At 29.0% G+C, this 13,470-nt stretch overlaps 2 protein-coding genes across 2 annotated transcripts in view; both read left to right on the top strand.

The window, feature by feature from the left end:
* Positions 1-929: 929 nt before the first annotated feature.
* Rbm13 (RNA-binding motif protein 13) lies at positions 930-3,022 on the top strand. The gene is made up of 8 exons (XM_088197223.1): positions 930-1,018; positions 1,135-1,181; positions 1,251-1,394; positions 1,461-1,643; positions 1,716-1,845; positions 1,925-2,140; positions 2,725-2,796; positions 2,865-3,022. The coding sequence occupies exons 1-8, from the start codon at positions 1,004-1,006 to the stop codon at positions 2,973-2,975; spliced, it is 918 nt and encodes a 305-aa protein (XP_088053349.1). The 5' UTR covers positions 930-1,003; the 3' UTR covers positions 2,976-3,022.
* Positions 3,023-7,773: 4,751 nt separating this feature from the next.
* Positions 7,774-13,470, top strand: part of LOC148230060 (uncharacterized) — a 51,176-nt gene continuing 45,479 nt past the window's right edge. Inside the window, exon 1 of the mRNA XM_088196974.1 lies at positions 7,774-8,006. Coding sequence (XP_088053100.1) covers positions 7,774-8,006 — 233 coding nt within the window. The remainder of the gene's footprint in view (positions 8,007-13,470) is intronic.

Genomic DNA, 13,470 nt, shown 5'->3' with positions numbered 1-13,470 from the left:
TATTTTATTTATTAATTATAAATAAATTATAGCTTACTGTCGTTTTTTGGGCTCCCTAATTTTTCTAGGAAAAATCAAAGAAATACGATGTATATTTTTATATTGTTTATAAATCATTTTTGTGTAAGAACACATAATACACACATACAATTAAAATGATTTATTTTAATAGCACTTCTCTTAACTGCATTGATTACATCATCATAAATAATATCTTATATGATATTATTCAATCAAAATTATGGATTGATGGGTTAATCACGTTGAATAATTCTTTATTAAGTTTAATTTAAGCGGAAAATAAGTTTTGTTATCAAAGTGTTTATTTGTTAAATTTTGTGAAATTGCTCAACAATGGCAAGTTAGGCGGCTTCCATTAATTATAGGTTTAGGAGAAGGAGAGAAGGGGGTCAGCGGAATTGTGACAGTATAAAACAAACAGGAGCCTGACCCAATGATATCTTGTGACATAGAGGGGGAGGGGGGGGGGGGTAAGAAATTCACGAAAAATCTGTGACATAATTTATGTGAGCCACCTTACTATTGAAAAGCAAAGTGAATATTTTTTTTGATGAGATGCATATTTCAGCGGTTTTCAATAGTTAATATTTTTATATAGATTACTTTTTAAAATTGTTAGTAATATATGTATTTTTTAGATTGTGTTGGTATTTTCCAACAAATATTTTGCACTTTTAGTAATAATAACTAATTAGGGAAAAAATGTAATCCTCATTAAATTTAAAATCATCATAAAATTGTTCATTATTACCCCGCAAAATAAATTTTTAATTTGTAAATAATTATTTTCATGAATAGTTAATTTCATTCTTAAATATATTAAAGCATAATTTATTATTTAAAAGCATTTTTAAATATATTTATTTATTTATAATGGAACGAACTTTTGGCCACAAGTGACAGTTGACAGAACGTGGTTAGGTTTACATGCGTCGCACGTGTGTTCGCGTTTGTCCCTTCTTGTCATCGTTTTGCGGTTAAAATGCAGCACGACGATGTAAGTATACTTAAATCGATCCGAATATAATACTATAGTTAACTCTAGTTACTTATTACTTTATATATTTAGTAGCCGCAATATTATAGAAATCTCATATAAACATGTAATTTTAGGTGGTATGGAGTATAATAAACAACACATTCTGCTCACACAAAGTAAAGTATGTATACGGATTTATTCGTTTAATGAATTAAGTAACAATTTGGTTATAATATTTATTTTTATTCAGTACAAAAACACAGCAGTTTTGCCGGAATGAATACAGTTTAACTGGTTTATGTAATCGGTCATCGTGTCCTCTAGCCAACAGTAAATATGCTACAGTCAGAGAAGAAAAGGGTATTATTTACCTTTTCATGAAAACGGCTGAGAGGTTAGAATCATAGAATAAATAAAAGCGTTGTTTGTTTTTGGTTGATCAATTTAAATACAATTTTAGATCGATGTTCCCGAGCAAACTATGGGAGAAGGTGAAACTATCGAGAAACTTTGATAAAGCCATTCATCAGATTAACGAAAATTTATTGTTTTGGCCAGGATTTATCAGGTCTAAATGCAAACAGAGGCTCGTCAAAATAACACAATATTTAATACGCATGAGAAAAATAAAACTCAGAAGAGTGTAAGTATAGTGTTATGTACATGATAGTTGCTCTGAAATTTATAATTTATAAATATTATTAATTTTTTTTAGTAAACAATTGATTCCAATTCAGCGCAAAATAGAACGCAGAGAGCGTCGCAGAGAAGAGAAAGCTTTGGTTGCAGCAAGACTTGACAATGCTATAGAAAAACAACTTTTAGAACGGTTGAAGAAGGGAACGGTTAGTATTTTTTTATTATAGCAGCTAAAAACGGTAAGATGTATAAATTTTTTTATTTTAAAATAATTGTTCTTTTTAGTATAATGAAATTTACAATTTCCCACAAATGGCATTCGATAATGCTTTACGGGCTGAAGAAGTATCAGGTGAGAGTGAAATCGATGAGGACGACGAATCGGATAAGGATAACGAAATGGAATTAGAGCCAGAAGTAGAAAAAGAGTTGCGATCAAGGAACACCAATGGAAACGAGTTTGTCGAAGCCGAGAGCGATATGGAGACTGAATCGGAGGAGGTTTGTTCAATTTTATCATGGCTTGTAATAATTTTTAAAATTTGAGACACGAATTACAATGAATTAGGTTAATTTTCTCTATGAGGTTTTCTGCTTTATCTCTTGTCTCTATTTCGAGAATGTAGTATCTTATTTATATGAAATTTTCTTCATAATATTGTGTATTTCACTGAGGAGGTTTTTTGCTTTAGTTGATCACTACGAGATTGGGATGCTGAATGATTATTAAGAACATTTAAAATATTATACTATTAATTTCATCAAATATTATTCATAATACTTTTTTATGGATTTTTAAAAAATATATATTAAGGTTAATTTTTGAATTCAAGTACACATAGTCTTAAAATAACTGCTTATATGCTACTGAGATATTTGGATTTATCAAACAAACATGTGGCAATGGTTTCACATTTAATAAGGCAATTTGCAGGAATTTACTTGAAATAAATGCTTTTCTTATCATTAATTTTATATCAGTGCCTGGTTAGTAAATGATAAACTTGACTAAAATAATTTGCATAAGCCGGCAATGATATATACTGCCACATTATTTAAATCTTACATAACTTATTATTTTATAGGACAGCGACTCGGGAAAACGTGAGACCGCTCTTGTTGGAAGCGACTTTGAATCTGAAACCTCAGATATAGAGGTAAAACTTTTGAAATAAATGTGAATTAGTTTTTTAATTTTTTAATCTTATTTATTTTGCGTTTTCAGGATACTGCATTAACTATGTCTAATAAATTAAAAGGCAAGGGCAAGAAACCACGGGTCGAAATTGAATACGAGACTGAACCGTCTACGACAAGAAAAAGGATACAGAATTAACGATTACTGTATTTATAATATTGTATTGAAATATATTTTTAATGCTCTATCTTTCTCTTATTTAATTATTCACCCATGTTTTTATGAAAGATATCTGGACAAAGATTGGCGAATGGTATAGCAGCAGACGCTGCTTGTAAAGTGAGCAATGCTTTAGGTATGGGTACTGTTAAGGAACGTACATTCCATTCACGGTTTTTAAAAAATACTTGGAACAAGAACCTCGAAGATGAAGAAGATCGTAGGCGTCTTTCTTCAATTGATTACACGCAACTGAAGATCTTAGTTGAATCAGAACCATGCATAATAATTTAAAAGTTAAACTAATGACTTGAAATAGCTTAGATAAAAAAGTTCAGAAAATGGGTGCCGCACAAACTAAATTAAGACCAAAAAATAGCTGTTACGAAGATTGTTCTATGCTTCTTTTACGCAATAGAAATGATTCATTTCTCGATCGTATTACAACGTGCGACGAAAAGTGGACTTTTTAATGCAATACAAAGCGACCTACACAACAATTCAATAACAATAAAGCCTCAAAGCAATTTGCGAAACCGAAATTGTACTAAAAGTCATAGTAACTGTTTGATGGTTTGCGCTTAGTTTAATCCACTACATTTCTCCACACTGGTCGGTCGAAAAGGTTCAATTCTCTTGCACGACAATGTGCAACTATACATTGCATGATTGATTCTCCAAAGGTTGGGCTATGAAATATTGTCTCATCCACTATTTTCGCCAGATATCTTATCAACGGATTATTACTTATTTAAGCATTTCGGCAATTTTTTTTATTGTGTAAGGTCTTGAACAACCGGAATAAATAAAATGTATCGATTTTAATATTTACATTCATAAAGCTAATTATTAGGTGAGAAAAATGTACTTGAATTTATAAGGAATAAACTAAAATTATTTTCCAGCTACTTACTAGCAATTTTGTTCAAAATATTAAAAAAATAATATACATTTTTAAACCTTTTTTATTTTCTTGGTAGATGTGTGAATTGATAAACTTAACATTTTCGTAGTAAACAGCTATATATAATTGCAAGAGTGTTATTATATTTGTACAAAATTATTTAATCGATAACAATTTGGCCAAAATTTTGCAGAGAAGCCGTAAAATTTTCTAATGAGTAACTGCTTTTAAATCGTACACGACATGCTTTAGTGGTCCAGCATCATGGTTCTGTCCGTATCGTTCCACGGTCACCAGGGTTGGTCCTGGGTATTGTACCTGGCTGCCCGTGTACAAGCCAACTTATCGTTTGTACAAAATTCATTTTATTTATTAAATATTTACACATACCTATAATAAAACATTAATAAATATTCCTTTGATCTTTTTTAAAAATTATATAATTAAACAAAAAATATAACTGTTTATAAAAAATCTTTCTGGTCCTTAGAGACGCGAATTTGTCAATTAGTTCTGATAAGTCTATACTTTCTGATAAAAGGATATTAGTGCTAGACTACTTAGGTTTTCCTGAGACATTGTAGATCAGAGATAATTTTTAATTAAATTGAGTTTTGAAAAACTTCTTTCGCTAGTGGCAACGGAACTGACGGTGTTAAAAAAATCTAAGTGCAATGATAAAATTTGGGAGACATGCTATTAAATCTAGCTCTACGATATGTTGCAATATTTGTAAAGGATTGTTCGATGACCAGATCGAGGAAAAATTTTCGGTAAGACAGTATTTCATTAAATAATTGGATACCATCAAAATTTTTGACATATTTTTTTGTCTGATTGGAATTTTACATTATCCATTTTTTTTTAAATTATACAAAAAAATAAATAAAGATTCACTTTCATTTGCTAATTCAAACCTTTGATTGAGGGAATTCTTCATGTGATCTAAAATCATAAAATAAAAATTCATCTTAAATTGCTGCTTGGGATCTGCAATCAAATTTGATCTGATTTAATTTGGCGAATTATAGGAAATTCAGACTGTGTGTTAATTTTCTCAGCCTCTGTAATAGCATCACTAGTGAATATATTGAAATATTCATAATTTATTTTTTGCATTATATAAATTTTGAGATTTTTTAATGTATTAATGCATTTGACTGAGCTTATATTTAGGTTTTGAAGCATTTTACTAACGATATCTACCATTGAAAGCAAATCGTGCCAAATAATTATACATCATATTAATTTGAAAGAAAATATCTATTGCTCTAATGAATGTGTCATATTTTTTGTTTTTATATCTTGGGTAGAATCATTGATTGATTCTGTTAAACTGCTAATTATATGTTTTTAGATTAAGACGTAAGGGTCTTATAACTTTAATTCTGCTCTTCCATATTGTATTGCTAAGACTTTGAGAGTTAAATTTGAACTGTATTTTTATGCAATTTATTATGTGTGACGAAAAGTTTTTTTGTGTGTTAAAATAATACTATGTACTGTTTTTCGACCATCGTGACGCATTGGGGTGATTTAATTTAATCCAAATTTTATTTAAATAAATAAATGAGATGAAATAATATGATATTTATAGCATACATTGCATTACATTATTTTTTTGTAATTAAATAATTACTCATGGTTATATTTATCTATCTTTTCATTCTTGCGCGCGCAGATTAACCTTTGTACTGACCCTATATAATATGGCTACTTGTTGCGGTGCTTTCAAAGCTTTGCTAGAGCTTTTGAGCTCAGTACCTCCGAAGCGCTTTTCAGAGAAGGTTTATTTCAGTTTCGGTTCGGTTTTCACGCGAAATCTACGACTTTCAAACTAAATATTCTGACAACTTATTTATGATATAGTTTAAAGTATTAATTATTTATCGAAAAGTTCTTTGATAGGTGTAATTTACTTAAATATATTATCATTTATTTATGTGAAACATTTTTGTGAAATCGAACTTTGAAGAAACAATTTAAATTATAGTTTTGTAGATACATATCATAAATTACGTTTAAATTTGATCTGCAATAATTAACACTAATAAAAATAGCAATGATTTCATTACTATTATTGAATATCTATTTTTAAGTTGTCCAATAGATTAATAGATAATACTTATTGAATATGGATAATAATGAGTTAAATTATTTGTGTTTTCGACTATAGTTTTTTTTGCAAAAGATACGATAATCTGATCTTTATATCATTTTTTTGCTCAAATTTTGATTTTACAGTATTTTTTTTTGCAAAATACTATAAAACCATTTATAATTGCTTAGTATTTTATAATTACATTACAAATTATGATTATTACATTGCATTGATTTATGTAAATTAAAGTTATAAGCACTATATTACCAATAAAAAATTCTCAGTATTTTTTTATTCGATTAGTTTTAATTAGTTTTTTATTTACACATGTAATTATTATATACTATATTCGAGTTTTTGTATGACATCCATTATTGTCTAGTTGGGTCTTAAATTTTTGTCGAAATGCATAGTTTTGAAAGGATAACTTAAAGTATAATGTTATTGAATAATAGTTTATATAGAAATGTAATTTAATCTGTCTAGTTCTGATGTTTTAAAAAGGCAACTAGTTTTTAAAAATAAATGGTCAAAAATTTTTAAATTAAATGATCTGTAATATGTCAGTAAACTTTTTATATACGTCAGTAAAGTCATTGGAACAATACCAATAAGATTTTTATATAAAAATATTTCATATTCGATTTTAACGGAGCAATTTTATTTAAGGAACAGCAACGCCTATTAAAACACAAACATTTGGTTAATATTTTACTAACCACTTAGTTAAAAAACACAACATATTTAAAATAAATATCCATATTAAAAATAAATAAGTAAAATTGGGATATATTTGAAATCACTACATAATTAGTTTATCGTATCTTTTTACAGTTAAAAATAATTATAGTTTACAAAATTATGACTAACCAAAATCTATATATAAAGAATTCAATTTAATGTATTTGTATTTATATTTATATTAAAAAAGCTACAACTGTGTTAAAAAATACTTAAATAATATTTATTAACAAAAATATAAATTTTAAATTATTTCTATAAATAAAATGATTGTTTTGTAAATAATTACAATTTGACGCAATTTTTGTAGTGATTTAATCTTTTATATTTGTAGCTTAACTTTTAATAATAATAAAAAATACTTATTTAATATATTATGTCAAAGCAAAAAAACGTGTAAAACCATTAAATTAAATTTTGCAAAAGATTAAAAAAATGTGAATTTGAGCTTTTGTAATCAATTTCTCAATTCAATTACATATATTATCTTTGAAAAATCAACGTAGATAAAAGTAAAATAAATTTTACAATTTTTTTTATTTACTTTATTTACGAGGCATAATTAAAATTAAAAAAATAGTATTTTAAGCCTTGATATTATTGAATTATATTGACATATTGGTGTGTTTTATATTAGCGGAGTTTAAATCTACATAATAGATATTTTTAGAAAGAATATGGGATTTATAATAAATAAATTCAGTGCTCTTATAGTAATTTAACAGATTTTTTTTTATTTAAATGTAACAGTATTTATTTAATCGTATACAAAAAACAGCTCTTTTCAACGTGTTAAATTAAAAATCTTGATTAAAATATTTTTTATAATGATGACGAGGACATGGGGAGGTAGCGTAGTGCTTTATGATAACATTCTGTCTTATTTATCGACATTTTATTAGTTGTCGTGTGGCGCAAAGTATGTACGCGTTCAACAGTGGTAAACATTCACGGAGTCAAACTATTATAGTTTTAAACTGTTTAAAAGTTCTAAACGTCCGTAATTAGAACTTCAATAATTGGCTGGAATCATGGAGAAGCCTAGCGATAACGCAAATCAGTTATGGGTACATTTGAGCGGGTTCGCCGATGGGAACATCTTCGCCATCTATCCAAAGATCTTGGAGGAGATTTTCATGCAGGAGGATCAAAGCAGAGACGAAGGGCACAAGAAGGACATTGACAACATAACACTGCCCAGCGATATGGAGTGGAGGCTCAAGGTGTACTTCCAGCTGGTGCAGAAGCAGAGGGAAATGGACGAGTAAGTGCTGATCATTTTTATTATTGTTTGTAAGGATGATGATTCAACTTATTAAATTGTATTGTAGTTATCAACTTCTTATATTGGCTATTAAACTTTATACTTTTCTGCCTACCTAGAATGTTTGTATAAACATATAATAAAAAAAATAAAATGCATCTATGTTAAATATTGATGGCCGATAGGTCTAATAAATTAAAGGTAAACAGCTACGCAAAATATTTTTAAGATTAGGATTTTGCTTAGCTAAGTGTACCAAACTAATAATTATTAAATTATCATTTTTACAACTACTGTATAAAACATAGGCAGATATATAAAACTAATACACGCATAACCCACATTTTCTAATTATTAATTACGCTTTTTTAACTTTTAATTTTTTTGTGCATAAATATTATCGGAAAAATTAATTTATTATGTAACAGGTTAATCATAGTGGCATTTTATCTTTTTTTATTATCAGTAATTTTATCTAAATATTTAATTGTATCAAAATTACAATCTTTCGTTTTATTTCCACATCACTTACGGATTTAAAGTTTAACATGATTGATTTTGACTTTTGTACGTCCAACTTTAATTTATTACCCTTAATCGCTTTTCAATGTTACTCAAGTTACTTCAATGAATTCACTATACTATTTATATCATCACACACACGCCCTTTTGTCTGCAAATAAATATATCTTAAAAAATAGCAATCAAATGTTTTAAATTATTTATATATAATATAAATAATATTGGATTCCGACTTGCAATAAATATATTTTTATTTTGCAATAAATATATTTTTTACTATAGTCATTGATTTTGTTAGAGGTGTTTATTCTTATATAAGACAAAGTTAATAGTTAATTTTGATAATAGTTACGTTGACGTAAAGTTGTATATTTGTGTTGATGTATTCGTTTCTTTTGCGGTGTCGCTTCGTCTCTAAAATGGATTAAAATCTGGAGTTGACGCGAGAAGAGGGAAGCGGCGCGTTCTTGATTATCCCCGTCTGTCATTGGTTGTTCAGATCCAAATAATATTTAACTGTTAATGCAATGTAAAACAATGAAAGCTCTTACAGCAAGATTTCAATTTGAAGTTCTTGGTACTAATATAAATTCTCAACGGAGTTTGTAAAAAAGCATTATAGTTAAAAGTTCTGAATCTTTGATCGGTATAAAAAAATAAGTCGCGTACTTTTTGATCAGACCTCGTATGTCCGAAGAAGCGGAGATTTTTTTCGTACATTTTTTGCTAAATAGTAAAAAATGAGCCAAGGATAGACGCGAAATCGAAGCGATTCGATTCGGTTTTATTGGTTTCCCGAGATTGTATTATCGGCAATAAACACGATATTTTTATGTATAAGTAAACATATAGTTGGCAAGCAATAAGCGTAAAATTTTGCTAGCAATGATATTGCAGATGGATTCAATTTATAATTTAATTAAACTTTCGAGTAATGCTTTGGAGAAAAGCAATTTCTAATCTGAATATTTGAATACATTTTGCAATGTATATAATTCCCGCAAATAATGATCTAAAATATATTTGTACAGTATATAAATTAGGTAAATATATATATACAGGATTAACAGATTAACGTTGACGTTTACAAGATATTTAAAAATAATTTTACATGGATATATAAGTTGAAATATTTATTTATTTAATTGTTTATATTAGCACTTGCCATTATAGCTGGGAGTCTCAATTATTAAAAAAGGCAGTAATAACATATTTAATTTAGATAGTGATGTCAAAAAAGTCAATACCGGTATTACCGGTATTGGTAATATTATTTTAATTTTAATTAATTGACTGAAAAAAATAGTATCGCTCGCATGATTCATCATGTTTATTGATAAGCAAAACTAAAGCTTTCGGGAATTGTTTGTTTGATTTGTTTATATTATTTTATTTTAATTTTTGCACATTTAGTATTATTTTATAATATTGCGATAATATTTTTTTTCGAAAAATATATCTTTCGTATTCTTATCTATTTCTACTCATGGGAAAAGTAATATTAATTAAATTTAAGTTATAAATGTTTATGTAAATATTATATAAGAAAATATACGTAAATACTGCATAACCCTTTTAGTCCCAGACAATTTGCCCTAACATATTTTTTGAAAAAATCATGGATATGTCAATCATTGTTAAATATGTGTTTTAAAAGTTCGAAACTTTTTTTGTGCACTCTCAATGATGTGAGGTAATAAAAAGTAATAATATTTAGCTCTTACTACAGTAAAAAAATATTTTACATATTTATTTACTAAAAATTTTAAACATTTTAATTCTTATTTACTTTGATTACATCTTCTAGTACAACTTATCTTTAGTTGGTAATAGAAAAAAATACATTGCATTATTTTCCAATTGAAAAGGTTTTTTTTTAAAGAAAAACATACATTTCGCGCAAGTTTTTCTAATACATTTTGTATTTAAATATTATTATTGCGAATTACTTATTGCCCATATTTAACAGCAATGTTAAGTAAAGCATATTCTATCGACTAGTTGGGTAAAAATATGTCTGAATGGAAATAAAAATGTACAAATAATAGAAAGAGTTTCGTTTTCGGCAGCCATCCTTATCATAAAAAAAGTGCGCGGCCATTTTTCTGTTACACAGTATTACTCGGAATTACTAGGTACCGTTAGATTCGCCTGACATAAAGAAAATATATTCTTTTTATGTTGTTTTACGTCGCGCATATACAAAAAAAATTAAATATTTGCCCCGAAATATCGGCCAGTGGGATTTTTTATAGGTAAAATGGGCCAATATTTTGGCCCTCATGGACTTATATAATATTATTCTACTTTGATATCTTACCCTGATACAACTACTCAGGTTAATCTCCTACAATCAAAATCATTGTTATTCTACGCTTTTAAGCAATTTGGGCATTGTCAATTTGTAGTTCTAAGTCATTGAGATATTGTTTTCAACAAATATTTTATTTTGTAATACCAGTACTACTAAAGTGCAATCTTTGCTCCTAAACCGGTATTACCGGTATTGCAATCCATAATCGTGACGGCTTAGGTCCAAAATGGAGGTGTAGCAATTCGTTGGCGTACAACTATACGAAGCTTACAGATGTTTAAGCTACGGGTCAATAATATACTAAAGAGTCTATGTTAGACCACAAGGTGCGGTTGGGAAGGAGTCGTAATACTCGGGAACCCAGTCGCTAGTAATTAGGTGCATATAAAACAAACTTCTTCCAGAATCTCCGGACTGTGCATATTCCCTACCAGGCAGTGGCGTGCTAGGGTATGTGCCGCCCAGGACGATCCTTAAAATTCCCACCCCCCCATACATTTTTTGCAGGGTCATAAAATCAGCATTTCTTAAAATAATAAATTAGTTATTATTAAGCTTTTGTTATTCAGGGATTTATATATGTTTTAGTGCATTCAGGGTTAAGAACCACACTAGACGATCCCATCGCGAATATACCGCCCCCAAGCAAGTGCCGTCCGAGGCGGCCCGCCCCCCCATAGCTACGCCACTGCTACTAGCAGCTTAAAAAAATGCTTACCCAAGTATACTCGTCGACGCAACTTAAAGAAATAAACTTGTAAGAATTTTGTGGAAAATTAAAATGGATAATATGTATATTCCCTAATGTACATGTATCTCAGAAATCTGTTTTGTACCGTTTGTTGCATTATTTGGCAACCAGTCCAGAGTAGCATTCACAAGGGTACTGCATCCTAAGTGATTATTAAAGGCATCAAATCAAAAAATCTTTGAGGCTTTATAGCATATATTTTCCATATGCTGATGAAATCTGTAGTCCTCATGAAATAAGACCCCAAAATCGGTTATCATTTGTGTGTGATGAAGCACATAGTTATCCATTTTATAATTAAATTTAAGTAATATTTTGACCGACATTTTTAAGAAGTATGTTATTTTATCTATTAGCTGATGACCACGCACAGTCTTTTAACATATTTTTTTTTACAATCTTCAATATTATAGCTAATATATTATTTAGCGATTTGCAACAACTTTGAACATGTTTGCGAAATTAAATATTAACTTTCTCACACATGTGGTTTTCAAACAGCGGGATTAGCAATCAACTTTTGCTTTATAGGTATTTTTCTAACAGGTCATCTGTCCCTATCCACTAATAGATAGAAACAGACGAGAAATCTTTATTTATCCGTAAATCTACTTCTATTTTTTACAAAACATTTTCTCGTCATCGTAGGTTGACCAATTAAAAACTTCTTATATATGAATCTTTGCAGATATTTTGCTAAAAACAGTATGTAAAAATTAAGATAAAATAAAGAACGACAATGTGCGATGTCCCTCAATATATTTTAGTTACAATAAATTAGGCATATTCAGGTGATTATATAATAAACTTACGTAATTATTATCGTTATAGTGCGTAAAGTTATATTGTTAAAATGTTATAATAAGATAGACAAAGGTCGAAACACATGTTTCGAAAACCATAAACATAAGGTCATGGGCAATGTGACAAATCAACAGACCATTATCCGCACGGAAGCTAAATCGACCTGTTTCCGATTTTGTATCTCTATGTTGCGAAATATTTCCGATACTGTGACATTTTCCCCCTTAATGTGTTTTGATGCTAGTACTGTCGTACTTTACTTTTTAGGGCTCTATTTGAGTTCTTTCTTAAGAATTGATGTTTACAATTGTAGCATTTATATTGTTGTTTGATTATTTAAATTTATGTGACATTTATGAATTTAGTCATACGATAATTACATTTAAATGAATGGCAAACTTATATACTGATGGGGGGACTTATTTATTTATTTATTATGGCTAAAACAAGGCGGCACTCTGACGTGACGACGGCGGAATATATAGAATACGACCGGCAAGGCCTCGCATGCCAGTCGTTCACATAGTTCATATAGGTCCCAGATTGGATCTCTGGAACCTCTGCTTTTTGTGTTATTTATTAATGACATAAATACAGCAATTAAAAATTCAAGTTTTAATCTGTACGCAGATGATTTAAAATTATATAAATGCATTCGATCTGTTGTAGACTCATTCTCTCTACAAAGTGATTTAGACTCTCTGTGGAGATATGCTTCCGTTAACCGTCTGCCCTTTAGTGTCGGAAAGTGCCATACTGTGTCATTTTCTCGATCCCATTCGCCATCAGCTTATTTATACCATCTCGGTGGTAACATTTTGACTAAAGAAACTTCCACTAAAGATCTCGGAATCACTTTCGAGAGCAAATGGAGGTTCTCTCTACACATACACGACGTCTGTGATAAATCTTCCAAGATACTCGGCGTTGTTATGAGGAATGCCTTTCACTTTGACGATCCGTCAGTTATTCGCATCCTCTATGACACCTTAGTTCGTAGCATTCTTGAATCGGGATATATAATTTGGAATCCCCGAATAGCTAAATATTCCCTTTCAGTAAAAAAATTCAAA

Source organism: Plectrocnemia conspersa, unplaced genomic scaffold (assembly GCF_051122295.1).
Source record: "Plectrocnemia conspersa isolate PC_06_02 unplaced genomic scaffold, ASM5112229v1 ptg000011l, whole genome shotgun sequence".
NCBI lineage: Eukaryota > Metazoa > Arthropoda > Insecta > Trichoptera > Polycentropodidae > Plectrocnemia > Plectrocnemia conspersa.
This window is presented reverse-complemented; position numbering and strand designations above follow the sequence as displayed.

Bases quoted from the DNA above. Each gene is read 5' to 3' on its own strand.
- Rbm13 (XM_088197223.1), top strand. The intron at 1,182-1,250 runs GTATGTATACGG...ATTTTTATTCAG, and splicing joins TTCTGCTCACACAAAGTAAA to TACAAAAACACAGCAGTTTT. The intron at 2,141-2,724 runs GTTTGTTCAATT...ATTATTTTATAG, and splicing joins TGGAGACTGAATCGGAGGAG to GACAGCGACTCGGGAAAACG.